This window comes from Ahaetulla prasina, chromosome 18, assembly GCF_028640845.1.
Source record: "Ahaetulla prasina isolate Xishuangbanna chromosome 18, ASM2864084v1, whole genome shotgun sequence".
NCBI lineage: Eukaryota > Metazoa > Chordata > Lepidosauria > Squamata > Colubridae > Ahaetulla > Ahaetulla prasina.
The window spans coordinates 5,914,955-5,939,431 of record NC_080556.1 but is presented as its reverse complement, the minus strand read 5'-3'; the positions used below and the strand labels follow the sequence as shown (position 1 = coordinate 5,939,431).

Sequence of the window (24,477 nt, the reverse complement as noted above, 5' to 3'; positions counted from 1 at the left end):
CATCTTAAAAGTTCAATAGCTTACTGGCTGGGGAATTCTGGGAGTTGAAGTCCACCCATCTTAAAAGTTCAATAGCTTACTGGCTGGGGAATTCTGGGAGTTGAAGTCCAGCCATCTTAAAAGTTCAATAGCTTACTGGCTGGGGAATTCTGGGAGTTGAAGTCCAGCCATCTTAAAGTTCAATAGCTTACTGGCTGGGGAATTCTGGGAGTTGAGGTCCACCCATCTTACAAGTTCAATAGCTTACTGGCTGGGGAATTCTGGGAGTTGAGGTCCACCCATCTTAAAGTTCAATAGCTTACTGGCTGGGGAATTCTGGGAGTTGAGGTCCACCCATCTTAAAAGTTCAATAGCTTACTGGCTGGGGAATTCTGGGAGTTGAAGTCCACCCATCTTAAAAGTTCAATAGCTTACTGGCTGGGGAATTCTGGGAGTTGAGGTCCACCCATCTTAAAGTTCAATAGCTTACTGGCTGGGGAATTCTGGGAGTTGAGGTCCACCCATCTTAAAAGTTCAATAGCTTACTGGCTGGGGAATTCTGGGAGTTGAAGTCCACCCATCTTAAAGTTCAATAGCTTACTGGCTGGGGAATTCTGGGAGTTGAGGTCCACCCATCTTAAAGTTCAATAGCTTACTGGCTGGGGAATTCTGGGAGTTGAGGTCCACCCATCTTAAAAGTTCAATAGCTTATTGGCTGGGGAATTCTGGGAGTTGAGGTCCACCCATCTTAAAAGTTCAATAGCTTACTGGCTGGGGAATTCTGGGAGTTGAAGTCCACCCATCTTAAAAGTTCAATAGCTTACTGGCTGGGGAATTCTGGGAGTTGAAGTCCACCCATCTTGGTGCCCAAGGCTGAGAAACACTGTGCATCTAACAGCTGAGAAGGAATTCAGGAAGACCCCCCAGTTGGGCCCACCAATGCTGAGACTTTGTTTGCCAACTTTTATTTATCAAGGAACTGTTCAAAATTACCCCCAAGCTCCCTAAAAAAACAAATTGCAATGACAGGATACGACGTTATTCCTGGGGAATTCAACAGGAAAGTACACGCACAGGAGAAACGCCAAGTTTTTAAAAAAAGGATATCTAAGATGCAGTGCTAAAAACTCAATTTTCGAAATGTATTTGATTTCCACACTTTTTAAGCTCAGCCCTCCGAGCTCTGCCCCTAATATGGCTAGAATTACGCACAGAGGGGAATTCTGGGAGTTGAAGTCCACCTATCTTAAAGTTCATTAGCTTACTGGCTGGGGAATTCTGGGAGTTGAAGTCCACCCATCTTAAAAGTTCAATAGCTTACTGGCTGGGGAATTCTGGGAGTTGAAGTCCACCCCTCTTAAAAGTTCAATAGCTTACTGGCTGGGGAATTCTGGGAGTTGAAGTCCACCCATCTTAAAAGTTCAATAGCTTACTGGCTGGGGAATTCTGGGAGTTGAAGTCCACCCATCTTAAAAGTTCAATAGCTTACTGGCTGGGGAATTCTGGGAGTTGAAGTCCACCCATCTTGGTGCCCAAGGCTGAGAAACACTGTGCATCTAACAGCTGAGAAGGAATTCAGGAAGACCCCCCAGTTGGGCCCACCAATGCTGAGACTTTGTTTGCCAACTTTTATTTATCAAGGAACTGTTCAAAATTACCCCCAAGCTCCCTAAAAAAACAAATCGCAATGACAGGATACGACATTATTCCTGGGGGAATTCAACAGGAAAGTACACGCACAGGAGTAACGCCAGGTTTTTTAAAAAAATTCCTTGCAGGGTTTGTGTGTGTGGGGGGGGGACCAAAACCGCCATCCGAATAGCCATTTTAGGCCTTCGGCTGTTTCTTTTTAAAAATATCCTTCTGCAACCCACCCACTTATTCACTTATGCCTAACTTGCACTCAAAACGAAAGGCCCAAAACGCAGAAACGACCCAAGTTACCGGCGCCAAAATGGCAGAAACGACCCCACGTTACAAGTCCCCCCAAGGCAAAATTTGGAGACGATCCTTGACCGATTGCGCCATCTATTATCCCCAGCTCCCCCCTTCCTCGCCTCACCCCCCCCTCACCCCTCCCGTGCCCGCAGACATTTAGGGGAGGGGGATGCAGAAGTGGATGAATTACTCCACTTCTAAAATGTTTAGAAGTGGAGTAATTCTTTTCTAAAAAAAGAAAACATCCAACCCGCCTTGGCAAACCCAGTGGGATCACAACAACGGAGCCCCATCAAGATTTCTCCTGTTTCCACCCCCCACAACACTCTGCTCACTGAGCCCCCCCCCGTCTTCCCACCCTGCCACCCCCTCCCCAATTGGTATAATGTGATTACGGGCTGGAAAGCCGCTAAAGTTCATTAGACAAACGCCGTGGCTTAATGTGGACAGATCGCTCATTACGGGCCAGGGTCTTGGGAGAGGAGAGTGCCAGCCGAGCGGTTCTCCTCACCCCCCCCCAACCACCGCAGCTTTAATTGCCTCCTGACACGGCCATCCACCATCCGATTCCCCCCAGCCCCATTAATAACCACGGGCAGTCGCGCGTCTCCCCCCCCCTCCCTCGCCCCAAAGCACCCGGGAGCCTCATCAGCCAGTAAATGAGAGGAATGCGTAGTGTCGCCTCTCTCTGCAGACAAGCCATTGATCAAATCTGGCAGGCGGGGAGGGTGACCCACCCACCCCCGTTCTGGGAAACAAGAGTGGGGAGGGGGTCTGGGATGAAGGGGGAAGGAGGGGAGGTTTCCAGGTCCTTGACCTGCTGCCCCACTTTCTCCCGAAGTAGCCAAGCCCATCTCTGCACTTGGGTTTTTGATTCGCAGCGGGTGAAGGCGGAAGAAGGCCGACGAGGAGTTTTCGAAGCTGGTCAAGTTCCCACCCCGCTTAAGGCGTGATTTATTTCAAGCATGTCTTTTCGTGGCAGCCAACCGCCGTAGCAGCTGGCAAGCCACCCAAGGATAAACCCACACAATTCTGGGACGGTGTGGGGATTTTCATTTGAACGTACGCCGATTAAGCGTACATTCGATGTGACTTCAATAAAAGTTATCCTAAAAGTCTAAGAAATGCTCCAGAAAACAATAAAATAGGAAATTATCCACAGGACAGTTGGGCAAGATTTGAAAAAGAGAAGCTCTGCATCAGCTCAAAGGCCTATTTCAGCGATGGCTAACCTTTTATGTCACTGCGTGCCAGAAATGGCACTCAAAACCATCCCGCTCGGACCCGTTTGCTAGCCTCCGCGCACGCAGGAGCGCCAAAACTCCGGAAGAGCAGTCTTTTGTCACGTATGTGCGTGCCAGCACCCAAACTTCCATTTACTGGCACGGAGGCGTGCCCGATGAACAGCTGGGTTCACATATGCCCGTGCCAGAAACCTGGAAGTTCAGGTGCCAATGCACGCTTGCACGACAGAACGCTGCTCTAACGGGTTTCGCCGCTCCTGTGCGCATGAAGGCCAGCTGACCGGTGCGTGTGTGTGCACAGGAACGTGGAAGAGGAGCTAGCGAGGCCACCCGGAATGGTTTCGTGTGACACTTTGACACACGTTCCATAGGTTCGCCAACCCGGGCCTATTTAGTCCAGAGACATAGACGGGTAGCCTTGTTTAGCAACAATTGGGACTAGCAACTTGATCGCTAAGCGAAGAGATCGCTGAACGAAATGGCGCTGCGCTTAAAAATCTTCCATCCGCTTTTTTTTTGTTTTTTACGGACCTGCGAAGGTTGCAGATGTGGCCGTAAAGTTACTTTTGCATCCCTCTTGCAGTGCAGTCACTAAATGAGGACTAGTTGCACGTGCAATCTTTTTTTCGCTCTCACCCCCTCCTACCAAAAGCTACGCTTTTCTGCTAGTGACGTGTATAGCTCTCAGAGCTATCCCAACCCTATCTGAAAGCTCCCCAAGAGGGAAACCAAGCCAAATCTTGTGGCAGGGGGTTCCGAGGGCTCAAAATTACACCTTTGGAAATGACTACGTCCCCAACTTTTCCCCAGTTTTCTACTGGGGTGTTCACCCCGACTTCCAACATCAGTGGAGGAAAAATATTGCTCTATCTCAAAACCCAGTTACTCAACTGCTCTACCTCAAAACCCAGTATCCTTGGCCAAGGGGAGGATGATGGGAATTACAATCCAATACATCTTTTTCCCCTTCCGGTCCCCAAACTGAACTGGCATGAATTTAACTTGGGGTGGTGGTGGGGGGCAGATATTTGCACAGCACCCCAATGTCTTGACTGGGGTTCAGAAGCTAAAGGTGAACCTATCTGTTTTCTAGGATATTTGACTTTATCTGGAGGGAAAGCCCGATGCCACCCGATTCAAATTCTGCCACCAGGTTTTTTCCAGGCCAACCTATTCCGCCGAGATTAGAGCTGCTATAAAACGCTAATGAGTGCTTAACTATGGCAATATTTAATTAAAAAAGGAGAAGGAGAAGTGGGGGCTGTGAGCTGCTGCTAATTAACAGAAAATTGGTAATTTCCTAGCTATTAACGGCTTATTTTCCACTCATCTGAACACAGGCAAGGAAGCACAGCGATGGCATAAATAGGTTGAGGACAATCTGGCTTATCGAGAGGCGCACACACGGTGCGCACAAATTGGCGGAGCCTGTGACCTCTCTTTGCATTAACCCTAACCAGCAACGAGTCAACGGAATGGAACAGAACAGAACAGAACAACAGAGTTGAAAGAGACCTTGGAGGTCTTCTAGTCCAACCCCCTGCTTAGGCAGGAAACCCTCCACCACTTCAGACAAATGGTTATCCAACATCTTCTTTAAAGACTTCCAGTGTTTGAAGCATTCACAACTTCTGGTGGCAAGCTGTTCCACTGGTTAATTGTTCTAACTGTCAGGAAATTTCTCCTTAGTTCTAAGTTGCTTCTCTCCTTGATTAGTTTCCACCCATCGCTTCTTGTCCTGCCTTCAGGTGCTTTGGAGAATAGCTTGACTCCCTCTTCTTTGGGGCAACCCCTGAGATATTGGAAGACTGCTATCATGTCTCCTCTAGTCCTTCTTTTCATTAAACTAGACATCCCCAGTTCCTGCAACCGTTCTTCATATGTTTTAGCCTCCAGTCCCCTAATCATCTTGGTTGCTCTTCTCTGCACTCTTTCTAGAGTAACACAAATAACATAAATATAATTATTAGGAAGGTTGGATGAAAAGAAGGTGAATGTCTACGGAGATTTAGGTGCTTTTTCAAAAGGCCACTGGGGTTTTGTTTTGTTTTTAAAAGTCCAGTTAAAAGAGCACCTTTGGCGAGTTCCAGATGCAATTTGGTACCCTGACTCGCCTTTAAGGCCCTTAAAAGAGAAGTCAAGTTTCTAAACCTCATGAATCTTTAAAAATTTGGAAAATTCAAGGAAGTTGCACCCACCGGGATTAAACCCACTGATTAAAAAGAAAATAAGAGATTTAAGTTATGTCCCGTCTCCCAATTCCCCAGAGGTAAGGCGCCTGCCTGCCTGCCCTCCCAATTGGGCTCCACCCGCTGCGTGGATGGAGGGCTGCGAGGTCAAGAAAAGATTTCCAGATGTAACAGCAGCTTCTCTTCCTCCACACCAAGGAAGGATCTGCTCCAGAAACACCTAGACATCTCTCCTCCTGGGAGAACCCGTCTTGGCTGAGTTTGATAGCTTCCTTCGAAAGAAAAGGAAGGAAGGAAGGAAGAAAAAAAGCCGACAACATCAGCAATGCACCGAGGCACATCCAGCTTGCCTGTTGCAAGAATATGGGAACAATGTGCGTGGCAGACTCCCGCCGTGCGCAGAAGCCAAAGCAAGAGGAAAAACCAGCAGGATTTTGGGTTTTGGACAGAGATAGTCTCTCTCTCTCTCTCTCACACACACACACAATCATCTCAGGACAAGAGAGACAGCAAATCAACCAGGGATGGGTAACCACACTTCAATTAATCCTTCAAAAGTCAATGGGAAAGGGTGTGGAATTGACTGGAGCAAAGCTTAATCTATCCACCTATCTATCTATCTGTCATATCTATCTGTCGTCTTTCTTTACTGTCTGTCTATCTATCTCATCCATCCATCTCCTTTCATTTCTTTATCTATCTATCTATCTATCTATCTATCTATCTATCTATCTATCTATCTATCTTATTCCATCCATCTCTTTTCATTTATCTATCTATATATCATCCATCTTCTTTAATTTATCTATCTATCTATCTATCATCTATCTATCTATCTCTATTCCATCCATCTCCTTTCATCTATCTATCTATCTATCTATCTATCTATCTATCTATCTATCTATCTATCTATCTATCTATCTATCTATCTTATTCATAACATAACATAACATAACATCAGAGTTGGAAGGGACCTTGGAGGCCTTCTAGTCCAACCCCCTGCCCAGGCAGGAAACCCTACACCATCTCAGTCAGATGGTTATCCAACATTTTCTTAAAAATTTCCAGTGTTGGAGCATTCACAACTTCTGAAGGCAAGTCGTTCCACTTATTAATTGTTCTGTCAGGAAATTTCTCCTTAGTTCCAAGTTGCTTCTTTCTTTGATCAGTATTCCATCCATCTCTTTTCATTTCTTACCTGTCCTCTACCATCACCTGTCATTTATCTGTTCGTTCTATCTATGTGTCTATCTATCATCTATCTATCCATCCATCCATCCACCCACCCATCCATCTTCTATTATCTCTCTCCCCCTCCTCTCCTATAGCAATAGCACTTAGACTTATATACCGCTTCATACCGCTTTTACAGCCCTTTCTAAGCAGTTTACAGAGTCAGCCTATCGCCCTCAACAATCTGGGTCCTCATTTTTATCCACCTCGGAAAGATGGAAGGCGGACTCAGTCTTGAGCCGGTGAGATTTGAACTGCCGAATTTCAGCTAGCAGTCAGCTGAAGTAGCCTGCAGTACTGCATTCTAACCACTGCGCCACCTCGGCTCTTACCATCCATCCATCCATCCATCATCCCTCCCTCCATACCACAATAGTATGTATGTATGTATGTATCTACCAGGGACACGGTGGCTCAGGGGCTAGGACGTTAAGCTTGTCGATTGAAAGGTCGGCAGTTCAGCGGTTCGAATCCCTAGTGCTGCCATGTAACGGGGTGAGCTCCCATTACTTGTCCCAGCTTCTGCCAACCTAGCAGTTTCGAAAGCACATAAAAATGCAAGTAGAAAAATAGGGACCACTTTTGGCGTGGAGTCATGCCAGCCACATGACCACAGAGATGTCTTCGGACAGCGCTGGCTCTTCGGTTTGAAGCGGAGATGAGCACCGCCCCCTAGAGTCAGGAACGACTAACACATATGTGCGAGGGGAACCTTTACCTTTATGTATCTATCTATCTACCTACCTATCTATCTTCCCTCCATCTATTATCCCTCCTTCCATATCACAATAGTACTGGGAAAATTTCAAGGAAGAACAAACCTCACCTGCTTGTCTTACAGAAAATGGCTTAATTTCCTGGGGGCATCAAGGCAAAAAAGGCACCTGTTTAATTGTTACTGACCGGCCATCCAGACTGGGCCCGGAGGCTGAATAAGTCCCCCCCAAAGAGGCCTTTGCTGAATTAAAGGGCCAATTTTGCTTTATAATTGCTGAAGCTTGCACAGGGCTTGTAAATCTGCTGAAAAGCGGCACGTGGTCCCATTGAAAGGAGGGTGTAACGTTTGCAAATAACTGGAATAATTAAGAGTCTGCAGCACAGCCTAAAATTAAAACTATCTCAAGTTCAGGACTTTGCATCACATACTGTTAACAACCGGTTCGCCCAGCGCCGGGAATGTGAGCACGCGTGCACGCCATCCGTGCGGCGTCACCAAACACAGCAATTCGCTCACGCGCACCGTCCACACATGCGTGCGGCGCCAAAAAACACAGCAATTCACTTGTGCACGCCTTCCACCCATGTGCACGGCGTCAAAAACAAGAGTAACATAGGAAGGGATTGCGCGAACTAGCGGTTCGCCCGAACCGGTCTGAACCTGTAGCAGCCCACCAGCTGCCTCCTTCTTTCGCCGACGAAGTTGTTTCAATTTCAGGACACTTCAGGAAGGGAAAAGGGTGCGTGTGTTGCATTGAAGACATTTTCAATTTCAAACCTTTTCCCTAGCAATCAACTACGATGGTGGTCTATCCATCATATTATGGGATATGATGTTTTCTCAGGTGCTATGCATTTTAATTCTTGCATTCTGCCTTTATTTACTTTATTCAATGAACATGAAACTCAGTCAACTGAACATTCAAAAAGGCATCACAATTACCATTGACCCGTGCTAATGGTTGATCCAGGTTGCTGCCAGCGTCCTAGGTATCAACCAAGAGCCTTCTTAAGATATACGATGTTCCGAGTAGCACAGTTTTTTGCAGTTCCGCTGGTGTTATTGCAGGAAGCTGCAATTGGTTGATGTATCCTATAAAATTCTTGGATACGGTACCAAGTGCCCCGATGACAATGGGTATCACTGTTGACATGTTTCATCCATAGCCGTGTAGGATTATTAATGTTATTATTATTGTTACCCTGTTTCCCCCAAAATAAGACATCCCCCGATAATAAGTCCAATCGGGCTTTAGAACGCAAGGCAATAAGGGTTCAAATCAAATATACAACAGGGTCTTGTTTTCAGGGAAACACATTATTATTATTATTATTATTATTATTATTATTATTATTATTATTATTATTATTATTATTATTATTATTATTATTATTATTATTATTTTGCATGTTTGTTTGTTTGTTCACTGTCCAGACTCACTTGCTGAGATGGGCATCCAGGCAGACGGAAAAAGGACATTTTTAAAAACCGATTGATACCTGCAATGCAGTGACGGTATAAAACTGCCCCAACAGTCAATCAAATTTATTACACTCGGTGTTTCCAAATGGCGCCTCTGCATGTTACGATAAATTTGCCACGCTTTGAGAAAAAGTCACTTAAAAAAAAAAAAAAAGGAAGTTAAAGATGTATTTTTCAGACAAGCAAGGGACTTCTTCCAAGTGACTAAGACGATCTCTTTAGCTGATGGCTGGTTGACTTTTGAGGCTACTTATGTCCCTAAAAGTGATTACTTAATTCGGGTATTATTCTTTTCTTAATCGGTTTCTTACTGTGAACATGCCACCGATTATTTACAGCGGGTGTAAATGATAACAATAAGTATGATTTGTATTCTTTAGCGTTATCAGCAGGGAATCCAGCCGACTGACTGAATAAATGAATAAATGAGTGAAGACAAATCTCAGCAGTGCTATCAACTCTAAAGATCTCACATCCAATTTTCTTGGTCGACTTTGTAAATTTGTGCTTTTAAATGAACTTTTCTCCTTGGGCTTAAAACGGATTCTCTCACGGGGCAGATATGCACATCCCTGAGGTGCGTTTTTAAAAAAAATATGAATTTTTCCTGGGAAACTCTTTTGAAATAGAAAGGATGGGTGGGAGACAGAGAAACGACTAGAAGACCTCCAAGGTCCCTTCCAATTCTGTTTTCTGTTAAAAAGTATTTTCTCCACTTTTAAATCCACACATGCGCCCGGCTTTCCTTGCGCACGCATCTTCCGTGCATGTGCTTTGCTCACGTGTGTGCCTTTCGCGCATGCGTTTTCACACGCAAACCTTCCATGCATGTGCCCACTCAAAAACATGCCTAAATAGGATGGCATAGAGCTGGGACGGGCACACCCGCGATTTCCATTACCGGTTCAGGCGAACCGGTCCGAACCGGCTAAATGTAGGTTGGCGGCCCCCAGGGGGAGGGCCTTCTCTGTGGCGGCACCAGCCCTATGGAACGAGCTACCTCCGGGGTTACGCCAACTCCCCGACCTCCGGGCCTTCAAACGTGAACTGAAGACTTTATTATTTCACTGAGCGGGACTAGCCTAAGACATATTTTAGCGAAATTTTAATGGGTTTTAATCGGTCTTTGACCGTTTTAGTGATTCGGCCATTAAATATTTGTTTTTAATTGTTTTTAAATAGTGTTATTTATTATATTTATATTGTATTGGTGTGTGTTATTTTAATATTGGCTGTACACTGCCCTGAGTCCTTCGGGAGATGGTGCGGTATAGAAATGTAATTATAAATAAAATAAAAATACCAGCTCTGGTTAAGAGCAGTGAAATTTGTGAGAATTTGTTGCACCGAACACTTCCTCCTACCTTTACGGGAGAAGACATCCGAGGTCTCGTCTTCTGAACTGCTCTCCATTTCAAAGAGGTCCTTAAATTCCCTCTTATCCTCCTCCTTCTTTTCATTCGGCTTCTTGCGTTTAATTTCTGGGAAGTTTAGATCTTCCATCTACAGCCAGACAACAAAGGAAGGATAGAAGAAAAGATGTTAAAAAGTAAACACACCGAAAATCTTTCCTTTGGTCTCGAATTGGCCCCAGTGCAGGAGTAGGGTAGGTGGCTATTCTAAGTATGTATTAAAATCCCACAAAATTACACACAGTCGTGGCCAAAATTGTGGAACCTTTTGGGAAAAGTGTATTTTCCAAAACTAGCTAATAACACTACTTTGTTTTGGGGGGTGGGAGTAGTGCCATAAAATTACCTATCAGTGGAAAGATAATTTAATCAAGAATGTAATGCAATCACTTTTATGAAGGATTTGCTATTAGAATAGCAGTTACAGTATAAAGAAGACAAGTGAAACACATCGAAAAAATGAGATATACACAAATGATCACGGTAGAAAAAACCGAGATATGCAAAAATTATCACCATGTCAGTTAATCCTTAGCTGGGTAACCTTTAGTATGAATGACGGCCTTACAACGTCTTCCCATGGAGTGAACCAAATCTTTGAGTTCTGCAGCTGTTATCATGTGAAACCAAGATTGAATGATGGCTTCTGTTAACTGGGTTTTATTGCTGGGTCGCTTCTGACTAACAAGTTTCTTTAGTCGGCTCCGTAGATTTTTAATTGGGTGAAGGTCTGGGCTCTTCCCAGGCCATTCCAGCAATGGATTATCTTGAAACTCCAAAAAAAAGTGATTTTAATACCCATCAAATCTCAAAAATACACTTTTCCCAAAAGGCTTCCACAATTTTGGCCACTACTGTATATACAGATTGGAAAGGGCGTGAGAAAGTATTACCACTCAACCACTAAAGTAAAATATTAACAGAATAACAGAGTTGGAAGAGACCCTGAAGATCTTCTAGTCCAATCCCGTTCAGACAGGAAACCCTATATCAAATTCCCAATTCCCAAAAACAGTCTGAAATATTGAAAGGGGGGGTTGGAAATATCCTTGAAAGAAATATTGAATTTTAACTATGGGAGGATTGTAAAAATGCCAAAGATTGACTTTCATTTTCTAATCCTTTCCCGCCCATTGCAGCCTTCACAAAAGAATGCAGTAGATCCCTCCTTTTGGAGTTTCCAACTAAGTTTCCGAACGAGATCTCCGAATTATATAGCCAAATGAAAATGTTGGGAGGAAAATACTTCTTAGATTGCAATCACTGTGCGGCCAAACTTGTCATGATACAAAGGCCGAATTATTTGGGACTAAAACCCTGACAAAAGTCAATTAAGCAGAAACTAGCAGTTGCATCAATTGGTCACCCAATTGTGCTCCTCAGCCAGACGGCTTAAAATTGGAAGGATCTTGGTTTTCCTACCCGTTCTTTGCCAGTAATTTCAAGCTGTATTTCCTTCTCCCTCAGCTTCTTCCAGGTCACGTAGTATGTCCTTAGCGGAGTTCCTTCGGCTTTTACGTTTTTTTCCCATCGCTCCTGTCAAAAAATTGGCCAGAGATGTAAGAAGGACATCAACCAAGCATTTCCTATAACGTTCATAAAACCACAACACATTTTTCTGCTTTGGATGCAAAGGGAGGGTGGTTCTCTCCAGATTTTCTATATTCCAGTTCCGAAGAAGTCAAATTGCAAAAAAAACAAAACAAAACCGAGCTGCGCGTTCAAAACGGTTTCGGAGGGAAAAATTTTGCTCGTGGAACTTTTCCGGAGCAAAAAACACCATGATTGGCAGCTAATAATACAAATTTGATCTATAACGCAGAAGGGCACAGCGCCGAAGAGCTACAAAAATCGGTCGGAACCGGCTAAATACCACCTCAACACATGACTCCGGGGCCGTCATAAATATGAATCAATTGCTAAGCGTCCAAATTTTCATCACATGACCGCGGGGAATGCTGTAATGGTCGTAAGTGTGAAACACAGTTGTAAATCACTTTTTTTCAGCGCCGCTGTAAACTTTGGTCACTAAACAAATGATTGTAAGTTGAGAACTATCTGCAGTTTAAGTTCTGTAGATCACGGCAGGCTTTCTCTCTCCAAATCAGATTTAATGTTTTAATCTGAGCCGATAAAAGGTTGGAGTTCGACTCAGTGCCTTATGCAGGCCCTGCCTATATGTGGTTTATTTTTAAACCATGATTAAACAAGCCAGGACGGAGCGCTCCATGTTGGCTTCCGCAAGAAATTCTCTAAGGATGAGAGAACTCGATTCTTTGGACGTCTGCAGTCAGATGATAAACTGAACAAATATTCTTATGACTAACAGCAGGTTTTTTTTTCCCAGTGGCAGGAAAATAAAGATTTCTCTCTTGTTGTTTACTGCACTGTTTTTAATTTCCTTCCTTCCTTGTGCCAGCGTTTTCTCGCTAGCACCCGTGCGGAAAAGGCTTGTTAAAAACTGTGCCGAGAGCGCGTGAGTGCCGCTGTTTGGGCAAGGTCCTGTTACAACCCCTTGCAACCCCAAAACTTCACATTTCTAAGCAAAGAGAAAACAAGATAAATTAAAAGAACAGGCGTCCTCGTCCCGTACTGCTGACCTCTTAAAAGTGCTTCCTTTAAGTATAATGTCTGATCTGAAGTGGGTCTCAATTCTTCACCCGAAAAATGGGAGCCAGAGGGACCTTCAGTGGGGACACACCAGTGTGAGATTCAGCCGGTTCTGGCAAACTGGTTGTTAAATTGCTGGCTGGCCCCGCCCTTTCCCACCCCTTCCAGGAGTCCTCACACGCCCCATGTTGACTCTCAAGTAAGTGCAGGGAGACCTAGCAGGCCCAAATGTGGCGTGGGGGAGGGGGTGTGTGGTGCCCCCCCTTCCCCGCGGTCTGTTTTTGCTCCCAGGAGGCTGCAGGGATGCCTACAAAATGGGGAATGGGGGGGAGGCAGCGCGAAAGGGGAAAAGAGGTTGACTCACCACCGCCTCGCGATCAGCGACGCCGAAGGCAGCTTTCTGGCGCTTGGCTGTGATGAACGCGGAGTTCTCCTGTAGTTTTTCCAAGAGCTGACGGATGGTTTTGCAATAGTTGGCAATCTTGCAATCCTTCAGGAAGGACTTCAGCTGGAGGAGGAGGAGGAGGAGGAAGATGACGGGGACCGGAAAGAAACAAGACAGCAAGAAATTCCATGAATGGCTCTCAGGTTGTTGTTGTTGTTGTTTTTAAATGTCTTTTCCCATGTAAGATTGAGAGTATCTTGGCGACGTTTCGAAGAGGTCTCAATCATCATCTTCAGGCTGATGCTTTGGCTTTGAAAACACCAGCCTGAAGATGATGAGTGAGACCTCGTCGAAACGTCGCCAAGATACTCTCAACCTTACACGGGAAAAGACCCGAATATGCCAAGTCCTACATACCTATACCCGTGAAAACCTACGAAAACATATATATATATATATACATAGATACATAGATAGATAGATAGATAGATAGATAGATAGATAGATAGATAGATAGATAGATAAAAAAATCTTAAGGTCTTGCCAAGTAACAACAGCCTCTAGAGCAGCGGTTCTCAACCTGTGGGTCGCGACCCCGTTGGGGGTCGAATGACGATTTGCCAGAGGTCGCCTAAGACCATCGGAAATATGGGAAGTATACTTGCGAGTCGAAGAATTGCGCTCCAATGGTTGACTCCACAAGCCAGCTGCAGGCTCTTCAAATCGCTAGCCGAATTCGGCTTCAGGCGCGATGAATTAAAAAAGAGAGAAATCTTTGCTCTGATGTCTCCCTCTCAAGCCAGCTGCAATCACTCCCAATCGCTAGCCTAATCTGGCTTCAGGCGTGATCAACTTAATAGGGGAGGAGTCTCCGCTTTAATGCCTCCGTCCTCAAGGCAATTGCAAGCAGTTCAGATCGCTAGCCAATGCGGCTTCAGGCGCGATAAATTCAAAATGAAAATAATTTTACGGTTGGGGGTCGCCACATCGTGGGGAATTGTATTAAAGGGGTCGCAGCACTATAAAGGTTGAGAACCGCTGCTCTAGAGACACAATCTGTTGATGGGAGTTTTGGCCGCAATGGTAGCCAGAAGGCCTGGCTGACCGAGACAGATCTTCCTGCGGCCTTTGGTGACCTCTGACTTTTGAGGCCAGCAATAGCTGTTCCTGACAATCAAAAAAACCCATTTTTATACCAAAAGGAACTGGTTGGGCTGAGTTGGGCCAAATTGCTTGGTTGGAAGTCCAGCTAAGAAGCTGGTTACTTTTATCTGGTTCATCTGCTTTAGTTTGTGCCAGGAAGGAGAGACAGCAAATGAGTTTACGGGCAGGCAGGAAGGAAAGAAGGAAGGACAAAAGAACAAGGAAGAGAGAGGAAAGGAAGAGAGAAGGACGGGAAAAAAGGAGGGAAGGAAGAAAGCGAGGAAAAAACAAAGGGAGGGAGGGAGGAGAAGAAGAGAGAGGAAGGAGGGAAGAAAAGAAAGAGAAGGAAAGGAAGAGAGAAAAAACAAAGGAGGGAGGGAGGAGAAGAAGAGAGAGGAAGGAGGAATAAAAGAAAGAAGGAAAGGAAGAGAGGAAAAAACAAAGGGAGGAAGGGAGGAGAAGAAGAGAGAGGAAGGAGGGAAGAAAAAGAGAAGGAAAGGAAGAGAGGAAAAAACAAAGGGAGGAAGGGAGGAGCAGAATAGAATAGAATAGAATTTATTGGCCAAGTGTGATTGGACACACAAGGAATTTGTCTTGGTGCATAGGCTCTCAGTGTACATAAAAGAAAAGATACCTTCATCAAGGTACAACATTTACAACACGAAGAGATAGGAAGGAGCGAAGAGAAGAAAGAGAAGGAAAGGAAGAGAGGAAAAAACAAAGGAAGGAAAGAAGGAAGGAAGGAGAAAGGAGGAGACAAGAAGAGAGATAGGAAGGAGGAAATAAGAGAAAAGGAAGGAAGGAAACGGAAAGGTAAGAAAAAGCTAAAGACGAATGAAATAAAGAGAGTGAGGGAGAAGACAGTCCAATTTCACAAACACGCCATCTTTAAACAGTATGTCAACCATGCTATTTTGTTGGCAGCCTGACCTTCCCCGGATTAACCAGCTTTGGACCACAGCTCCCATTCTCACCAGGCTAACTGGGGGCGGCTGGAAAAGCCCGGCCCAATCCTGAATTGAAGGAACACCTATTCTACCTGTCTGCTTTGAAGACAGGAGCTTCCCAACCTCCGTCTGGTTTTTTCCGGAAAACTAACATCGTCTCCGAACCTATCTGGAGGTCAATTCTGAGTCCCTGGGCCAACTCTGAAGGGTTTGGTGGTGGGGGGAGGGCTGGATTAGTCCTGCCACTCCCCTGGGAGCTTTGGGGAGGTGGGGGGAGAATGGAGGGGGCACGTAACGCCTTTCACCCAGCTCTTGTGTGTGTAGGTGCGTCTGTGTGAAAAACTAAGACCCTTCATGGCTGCGTACTTGACCTCAGACCCACCGACGGTGGCTTTAAGGTAAAGGTTCCCCTCGCACATACGTGCTAGTCGTTCCCGACTCTAGGGGGCGGTGCTCATCTCCGTTTCAAAGCCGAAGAGCCAGCGCTGTCCGAAGACGTCTCCGGGGTCATGTGGCCGGCATGACTCAACGCCAAAGGCGCACGGAACACTGTTCCCTTCCCACCAAAGGTGGTCCCTATTTTTTCTACTTGCATTTTTTACGTGCTTTCGAAACTGCTAGGTTGGCAGAAGCTGGGACAAGTCACGGGAGCTCACCCCGTTACACGGCAGCACTAGGGATTCGAACGGCGGAGCTGCTGATGCCGACCTTTCAATCGACAAGCTCAACATCCTAGCCCATGAGCCACCGCGTCCCCTTGGTGGCTTTAAACCGCCCCCCCCCAAATGCTAGGACCACTGAAATATCTTCCCACCTCCCCTCCCTTCCTGGAAAAAGAACCGCCCCCCCCCCCCCCAATCCTCACATTTATCTTCCTTCTCTCCAAAATAAAAGCGGGAACGTGTGTTAAAAAAGCAAGAGTCACAGGACGACACACCTCCGAGCCCAAGAGAAGGCGGGCGGTCCCTTTCATAACCGCAGGTTTCCTTAAACACACACACACACACAAGCACAACCGCCAGCAGACAAGGGAGCATTCATGCTGGGTGTGCTTCTGTAGAAAGCCGGCGGCCTGGCACAGCCAGAAAAGGGAAAAATCCAACTGCCAGCCCCCGTCCTGCATTAATAATCTGGCTCTAGGGGCTGAAGGAGTGGGGGGGGGGGGAGGGAGAGAGACTGCCTCGGGAATCTTGGGAAGGGCTGGGTCTTGGGTTGCAGCCCCTGCTGACCTCCTCTTGGGGGGGGGGATCATTAGCCAGACAGGAGGGGGAAGCCCACCCCCAAGGCTGGGAAGCCAGGCAGGCAGGAGGAGGTGGGAGGGGTGGTGTTGTGTCTGCGCCCCAAGCCGGGCCCCCTGCCAGAAAGTGACTTGGAAAGTGAGGGGGAAGGGCCATCAGGACTTACCTTGGGAGCACCGGCTTCCCTGGCTCAGCTCCAGGAGCCAGAGGCAGGCCAGGTGGAAGAGATAACAAGGCCTCCGTCCCCTGACGCTTTCCTCCCCCAGGCCACGCCTCCAGACCCAGCTGATGGCAATCAGGCCTGGCTGGACCCTAGGTTTCGTAGGCAGGGGAGGCGGGAACAACAGAAGCAGGGGTGGGGCAGGCCTAGGAAGTGCTGAGTCATGGAGCCACATCCCACAGGATATAAAGGCAGCAAGAGCTGCTGTGCCTCTTCGTAGCAGGCAAATCAACTGATTAACTAAGAGCTGAAGTACTGTTTTGTTCCTGGGTGACTCATCGGCGTCGAGGGAGATAACAGAGACACTTGGCAGACGCTTGCTAGTTTGCTGCCAGAGCTGCCAGTGCCAGCTAATTAAGCCATCGCTCGGACGGAGGCGAGGGGGGACAGAACAGGTGGGCCCAAAGTCACACACACACACATATACACGCAATGGAGAAGAAAATTTGCAGTGCCACAGGGTGGAAATCACAGAGCGCCTAAAAATGCGCCCCCCTCCCCCAGCAGGCTTAAAAGGAAAGGAGGAAACACGCTTTCCTACCCGTCTTTCGATTATTTAGCTACACGAAGCAGAAGGGCACTGATGGCGTAACCTAGCAGGGTTAACGAGACGTCTCAAAGAAAATCGCCCAGCTTTTGAGTGCATCGAGGGTTCCTCGACTACAGAGATCACAAGAGTTGGAAGGGACCTTTTGGGGTCATCTAGTCCAGCCCTCCCACATACCCAAGCAGGAGACCCCTTACACCAGGGGACACCAATCTTTAGGACCACAGGGACCACTAAATTCATAATTTTAAATCCCGTGGACCACTAATATGATCCGCCTAATGACCGGCTGGGTGGGCGTGGCTAGGTGGTCATGTGAATGGGTGGGCGTGGCCAACTCGATGTCACTCACATCGAGGGGCGCCTCGACGGCCTCTACTCGCCCCTCCCCTCCCAGCCACTCCTCGCCTGCCCGCCCGGACTCCTTAAGGCCCCAACAGGAAGCAGTTGTTGGAGCTAAGCAGCCACCACCAGAAAGAGTTGGCAAAACAGCTCAGTTCAAATTGGATCTGACTGAGGAGGCTCAACAGAAGCACCTCACTGAGGACTAGGAGCATAGGCCGAAAAAGAGATTCCCTTCCACTGGAAAAATGCACCGATTTTGCAAAAAGACACTAAACTCTCTTGAGAGTTTATTTTCTGCACCGATATTTTTAAAGGTAAGATTCTAGTCCTTGGTGCGCTTGGAAGCATGTAAAAGATTGCTGGGTTGGGTTTTTTTCCTGCTCTAGGCTGTCCAACCGGGGAGAAAACCTGGAAATGCTTGGCCATTGTTTCCCCATCTTTTTATTTTATCCACACAAACTCCCACTTACCTGAAGGATAGCAGGCAGAGCCAATTCTGGGAAACCAATCGTGTAAGACTGGCTGTGGAGATATTCTAAAGTCAGGTCATACAGCTGTTCAAGGAGACCATCCTGGGAAAAGGAGAGAAGAAGAAGAAGAAGAAGAAGAAGAAGAAGAAGAAGAAGAAGAAGAAGAAGAAGAAGAAGAAGAAGAAGAAGAAGAAGAAGAAGAAGAAGAAGAACAAGAAGAAGAACAAGAAGAAGAACAAGAAGAACAAGAAGAAGAAGAAGAAGAAGAAGAAGAAGAAGAAGAAGAAGAAGAAAAACACTCAAAATTTGAAAAGGGTTTCTGAAGGCCAACTTCCCGCCTAAGGATGGGTCCAACATTCATAACCCAAATGAGTTAAATCAATGTTTTTTCCCAACTCGGCTACTTGTTGTGACCCAGGCCCGAGTAGGTAGCAGGCAACTCAGTCAGTGTAAAAACAGACAAACTTTATTCGAACAGCTGAGAATTCACTCCATTCTCAGCGTAGTTCAACTAAATTAAAGCAAATTCCTCCCAACACAAATTCCTCAGTCCTATCGCAAACTTTGGTCCAATTAGGAAAACTGCCAAAGGCCTTTCTTGGCAAAAGTTCAGAAGACAACGATACAAAATAAATGCAAGAAGACAAAGCTACCAACGTTGTTTTCCGGCAAAGAGCCCAAACGCCATTTATGACTGTAACTTTGTTCCTTGTATCATTACGATTTATACTGATATTGTTTCCTGATTGCTTATTTGTACCCTATTATTTGTATCATTAAGAGTTAAATTTGTACCCTATGACCGTCATTAAGTGTTGTAAGTGTTGTACCTTGATGAACGTATCTTTTCTTTTATGTACACTGAGAGCCTATGAACCAAGACAAATTCCTTGTGTGTCCAATCACACTTGGCCGATAAAAAAATTCTATTCTATTCTATTCTATTCTATTCTATTCTATTCTATTCTATTCTATTCTATTCTATTCTTACCCGGAAGGCCTTCTCTTGCAGGTTGGCGTTAGAGAGCTTCAAGATGACGGCAAAGTTGATAGGCTTGGCACTCATGCGCCCCGGTTTCTTGTTGAAATCTACCTGCTGGAAAATCTGTGGAAAAAAACGAAAAGCAAACGGAATGGAAAGGTCAGCCGAGCACCCATGGAAGAGAAGGTGTGGGAAGATACAGCTAGCAAATTTTGGCAAGCCCAGGATGGCTGTCTTAAACGTGGCCACTTTGATCGTCTCCAGGCTGCAGAAGTGAACTTGATATTGGTCACCGAGTGCCGAAGCCGGAGAGCGCGAGTGTGCGCGGGGCAGCTCCGGAAAACGTAAGAGCAGTTCCCTGGCGCGCAAGTGTGGGAACCGGAAGTGTTCTGTCCCCCCTCGCCTCCGTCCGAGCGATGGCTTAATTAGCCGGCACTATCAGCTCTGGCAGCAAACTAGCGAGCGTGTCTGCCAAGTGTCTCTGTTATCTCCCTCGACGCCGATGAGTCATCCAGGAACAAACAGTACTTCAGCTCTTAGTTAATCAGTTGCTTTGCCTGCTACGAAGAGGTATAGCAGCCCTTGCTGCTTTTATATCCTGTGGGGTGTGGCTCCATGACTCAGCACTTCCTAGGCCTGCCCCACCCCTGCTTCTGTTGTTCCCGCCTCTCCTGCCTACGAAACCTAGGGTCCAGCCAGGCCTGATTGCCATCAGCTGGGTCTGTAGGTGTGGCCTGGGGGGGGGGGAAGAGTCAGGGGACGGAGGCCTCGTTATCTCCTCCACCTGGCCTGCCTCTGGCTCCTGGAACTGGGCCAGGGAAGCCGGTGCTCCCAAGGTAAGTCCTGATGGCCCTTCCCCCTCACTTTCCGAGTCACTTTCTGGCAGGAGGCCCGGCTCGGGGGGCGCAGACACAACAGGAAGACCAGTTCTGCGTGCCACTTCCGTGTTATAGATTTGCCATCACAGATACAGGTTGTGGTTTTTTTTTAAAAAAAATATAATAATTCTCTCTTGGATGGTCCCAAAGGTGCTTTTTCAGGAGGCAACTGGACTTTGTTTTTTGTTTTTCTTTTGAAGACATTTCGCTTCCCATCCAAGAAGCTTCTTCAGCTCTGACTGGATGGTGGGGAACGGAAGGGTTTATATTCCTTGTAGACAGCTGGTCCTTGGCATCGTTTTTTAGAGGGTTGTTGAAGCACTTGGAGGTTTATCTGTGTCCTCGGGGTGTGACCTGAGTAGTGCTGTAGTCCGCAATTTTTTCTCTGGAAATCCATTCCTACTCCCACGCCATTCCAAGGGTGTTCATCCCAAATTGTCTTCAAAAGAAAAACCAAGGAAGTCCAGTGGCCTCCTGAAAAAGCAACCATGACCTGGATGACTGAGAATCTCTATCAGGGGTCTCCAACCTTGGTCCTTTTAAGACTTGTGGACTTCAACTCCCAGAGTCCCTCTGAGGAACTCTGGGAGTTGAAGTCCACAAATCTTAAAGGGACCAAGGTTGGAGACCCCTGCTCTATATAGTCTCTCTTGGATTGCATTCACTCCTGCCATACAACCTATATTAGTTTAATGAAAGAAGGACTAGGGGAGACATGATAGAAGTCTTCCAATATCTATTGGCGGGTGGGGGACAAAACCCGCCGGGGAGGGATCCAGCCCCTGTGCTAGTTCGCGACACTATTCCATCTTGTCTGAAGGCAGGGGGGGAAGACGTTCCAGGTTTAGAGGGTTACTCAATCTGTACGGTAAGTGGGAGAGGCAGATATGGCGGGGGGGAGGGGCCGTATCGTGTTGAGGGAGCACGCGTTCGTTGTTTGAGAGCGATCGCGTGCTCCGGCCCCTCAGTCCCGACCCGTTCCCCGGGTGGCCATGATCCTCAGAGCTTGGACCTTCGGCTGATGCTATGTAATGCTCGGTCCGTGGTTAATAAGGCCCCCCTGATTTGTGATCTTATTCAGGGGGAGTCCGCGGACCTTATGGGTATTACGGAAACCTGGTTGGGCCCAGAGGGGGGGTCCCCCTTGTCGAGATGTGCCCGCCAGGTTTCCGAGCATTCCATCAGCCGAGGGTCCAAGGTAGGGGTGGGGGGGTGGCGGTTGTCATTAGGGAGGATCTAGAGCCGAGGGAGACCACTGTTCCTCAGATTGCCGGCTGTGAATCCCTCTATGTGCGATGGGGCTATAGGAATCAGTTGGGCTTGGTGATCGCGTACCTGGCTCCTTGCTACGTGACCACAGCCCTGCCTGAGCTGTTGGAGGTACTCGCTGCTGTGGCGGTCGAAACCCCCAGACTTATAGTCATGGGGGATTTTAACCTGCCATCAGTTGGCTTGTCATCGACGGCAGCTCGGGAGTTCCAGGCTTCCATGACGGCCTTGGACCTGATTCGAGTAAATGATGGCCCTACGCACTCGGGGGGAGGCACGCTGGATCTGATTTATATCTCTGGGCAGTGGCTTAATGATCTGGTGTTAGATGACTTAGTAACAGAACCAATGTCATGGTCGGATCATTTTCTCCTTCGCCTAGACTTCCGAACCGCCATTCACCACCGCAGGGAGACGGAACCTATACGGTGGTTCCGTCCCAGGCGCCTGATGGACCCCGAGAGGTTCCTGACGGAGCTTGGGCCATTCCCTGAGGAACTGGCCCACGGCACGACTGAGGAACTGGTCACGGCCTGGGAACAGGCCGAGGCCCGGGCCTTGGACCGTGTCGTGCCTTTGCGGCCTCTGACCCGGCGGAGATCTCGTCCGGCCCCCTGGTACTCCGAGGGGCTGAGGGAGATGAAACGCCAGAGAAGACGCCTGGAGAGCACCTGGAGGTCCAGTCGCTCCGAAGCTGATCGGACACTAGTTAGGTCCTATTCTAGGACCTACCTAGTGGCAATGAGGGAAGCGAGGCGTTTACGCCCACCCTCATTGCGTCGGCAGATAACCGCCCGGCCGCCCTGTTTCGGGTGACCCGCTCTCTCCTACATCAGGAGGTGCGGGATGACCCGTTGCAGGGACGAGCCGAGGAGTTTAGCGGTTATCTATACGATAAAATCGCTCAGCTGAGGGACGGTCTGGACCGAAATTGGGATGATCCAAGCGAGGGAGAGGAGGCACGTCTTGTTGAGTCCATTTGGGATGAGTTTGACCCTGTGGCTCCCGAGGACGTCGACAGGTTGTTGGGGAGGCTGCACGGCACGACATGTTTACTGGACCCGTGCCTTCGTGGCTGGTACTGGCCACTCAGGCGGTGACACGAGGCTGGCTCCAGAGGATTATCAACGCTTCTTTATTGGAAGGGGTTTTCCCTGCCGCCTTGAAAGAGGCGGTGGTGAGACCCCTCCTTAAGAAGCCCTCCCTGGACCCAGCTATTTTGGGTAATTATCGTCCAGTCTCCAACCTTCGCTTTGTTGCGAAGGTTGTAGAGAGTGCCGTGGCGCGACAGCTACCCCAATACCTGGATGAAGATGTCTATCTAGATCCGCTCCAGTCCGGCTTCCGACCCGGATACAGCACGGAGACAGCTTTGGTCGCATTGGTGGATGATCTCTGGAGGGCCAGGGACAGGGGTTATTCCTCTGCCCTGGTCTTATTAGACCTCTCGGCGTTCGATACCATCGACCATGGTATCTGCTGCGCCCGGCTGGGGGATTGGGAGTGGAGGCACCGTATATCGGTGGTTCTCCTCCTATCTCTCCGACCGGACGCAGACGGTGTTGACGGGGGCAGAGGTCGACCGCGAGGGCCTCACTTGTGGGGTCCCGCAGGGTCGATTCTCTCGCCCCTGTTGTTCAACATCTACATGAAGCCGTTGGGTGAGATCATCAGTGGTTTCGGGTGAGATACCAGCAGTACGCTGATGATACTCAGCTGTACTTTTCCACCCCGGCCACCCCAATGAAGTTGTTGAAGTGCTGTCCCGGTGTTTGGAAGCCGACGGGTCTGGATGGGGAGAAACAGGCTCAAGCTTAATCCTCCAAGACGGAGTGGCTGTGGATGCCGGCATCCCGATTCAGTCAGCTGCAGCCGCAGCTGGCTGTCGGAGGCAGTTATTGGCCCCAAAGGATAGGGTGCGCAACTTAGGCGTCCTCCTGGATGATCGGCTGTCGCTTGAAGATCATTTGACGGCCGCTCCAGGAGGGCCTTCTACCAGGTTCGCCTGGTCCGCAGTTGCGCCTTCCTTGATCGGGATGCCTTATGCACAGTCACTCATGCCTCGCTACCTCTCGCTGGATTACTGTAATGCTCTCTACATGGGGCTCCTTGAAGTGCACTCGGAGGCTTCAGTTAGTCCAGAATGCAGCTGCGCTGGTGATAGAGGAGCTACCGTAGCTCCCATGTAACACCGCTCCTGCGCAGACTGCACTGGCTGCCTGTGGCCTTCGAGTGCACTTTAAGGTGTTGGTTACGACCTTTAAAGCGCCCATGGCTTAGGACCTGGGTACTTACGGGACCGCCTGCTGCTACCACATGCCTCCCACCGACCCGTGCGCTCCCATAGAGAGGGACTTCTCAGGGTGCCGTCCGCCAAACAATGTCGGCTGGCGGCCCCAGGAAGGGCCTTCTGTGGGGGCTCCCACTCTCTGGAACGAGCTTCCCCTGGTTTACGCCAAATACCTGACCTTCGGACATTTCGTCGAACTGAAGACCCATCTTTTTATTCGCGCGGGGCTGGCTTAATTGGATTTTAAAAGGGAATTTTACAAATTTTAAATGGGGTTTTAATTGATGATGATTTTTTAATATCAGGCTAATTTTGAATAAGTTTTTTAAGGGTATTTAAATTGTGTATATTTGTATTGTTGTTTTTATTTTGCCTGTACACCGCCCTGAGTCCTTCGGGAGAAGGGCGGTATAAAAATCAAATTAAATAAATAAATAAATAAATAAATAAATCTCAGGGGCTGCCACAAAAAAGAAGGAGTCAAGCTCTTCTCCAAAGCACCTGAAGGCAGGACAAGAAGCAATGGGTGGAAACTAACCAAGGAGAGAAGCAACTTAGAACTAAGGAGAAATTTCCTGACAGTGAGAACAATTAACCAGTGGAACAACTTGCCTGCAGAAGTTGTAAATGCTCCAACACTGGAAATTTTTAAGAAGAGGTTGGGTAACCATTTGCCTGAAATGGTAGAAGGTTTGCTGTTTGAGCAGAGGGTTGGACTAGAAGACCTCCAAGGTCCCTTCCAACTCTGTTATTCTGTTATTTGATCACCCCCAGTTAAATGACCATCCATACAAGGTTGAGGAAGGTTTTCCACACGTCACGACTCTAGCAAACTGGCTTAGGGGTGAAGGCACTGGGCTAGAAAGCAGGAGACAGTGAGTTATATACTGCTATAGGCATGAAAGCCAGATGGGTGACTTCGGGCGAGTCACCAGGAGACAGTGAGTTCTAGTCCCAC

At 47.7% G+C, this 24,477-nt stretch overlaps 1 protein-coding gene across 1 annotated transcript in view; it reads right to left on the bottom strand.

Annotated features, from left to right (window-relative positions):
• NOC2L (NOC2 like nucleolar associated transcriptional repressor) overlaps positions 1-24,477 on the bottom strand; it is a 67,574-nt gene that overhangs the window by 14,644 nt on the left and 28,453 nt on the right. Inside the window, exons 13-17 of the mRNA XM_058161213.1 lie at positions 19,092-19,205; positions 18,101-18,202; positions 13,170-13,313; positions 11,618-11,731; positions 10,148-10,286 (exon numbers count right to left, since the gene is read on the bottom strand). Coding sequence (XP_058017196.1) covers positions 10,148-10,286; positions 11,618-11,731; positions 13,170-13,313; positions 18,101-18,202; positions 19,092-19,205 — 613 coding nt within the window. The remainder of the gene's footprint in view (positions 1-10,147; positions 10,287-11,617; positions 11,732-13,169; positions 13,314-18,100; positions 18,203-19,091; positions 19,206-24,477) is intronic.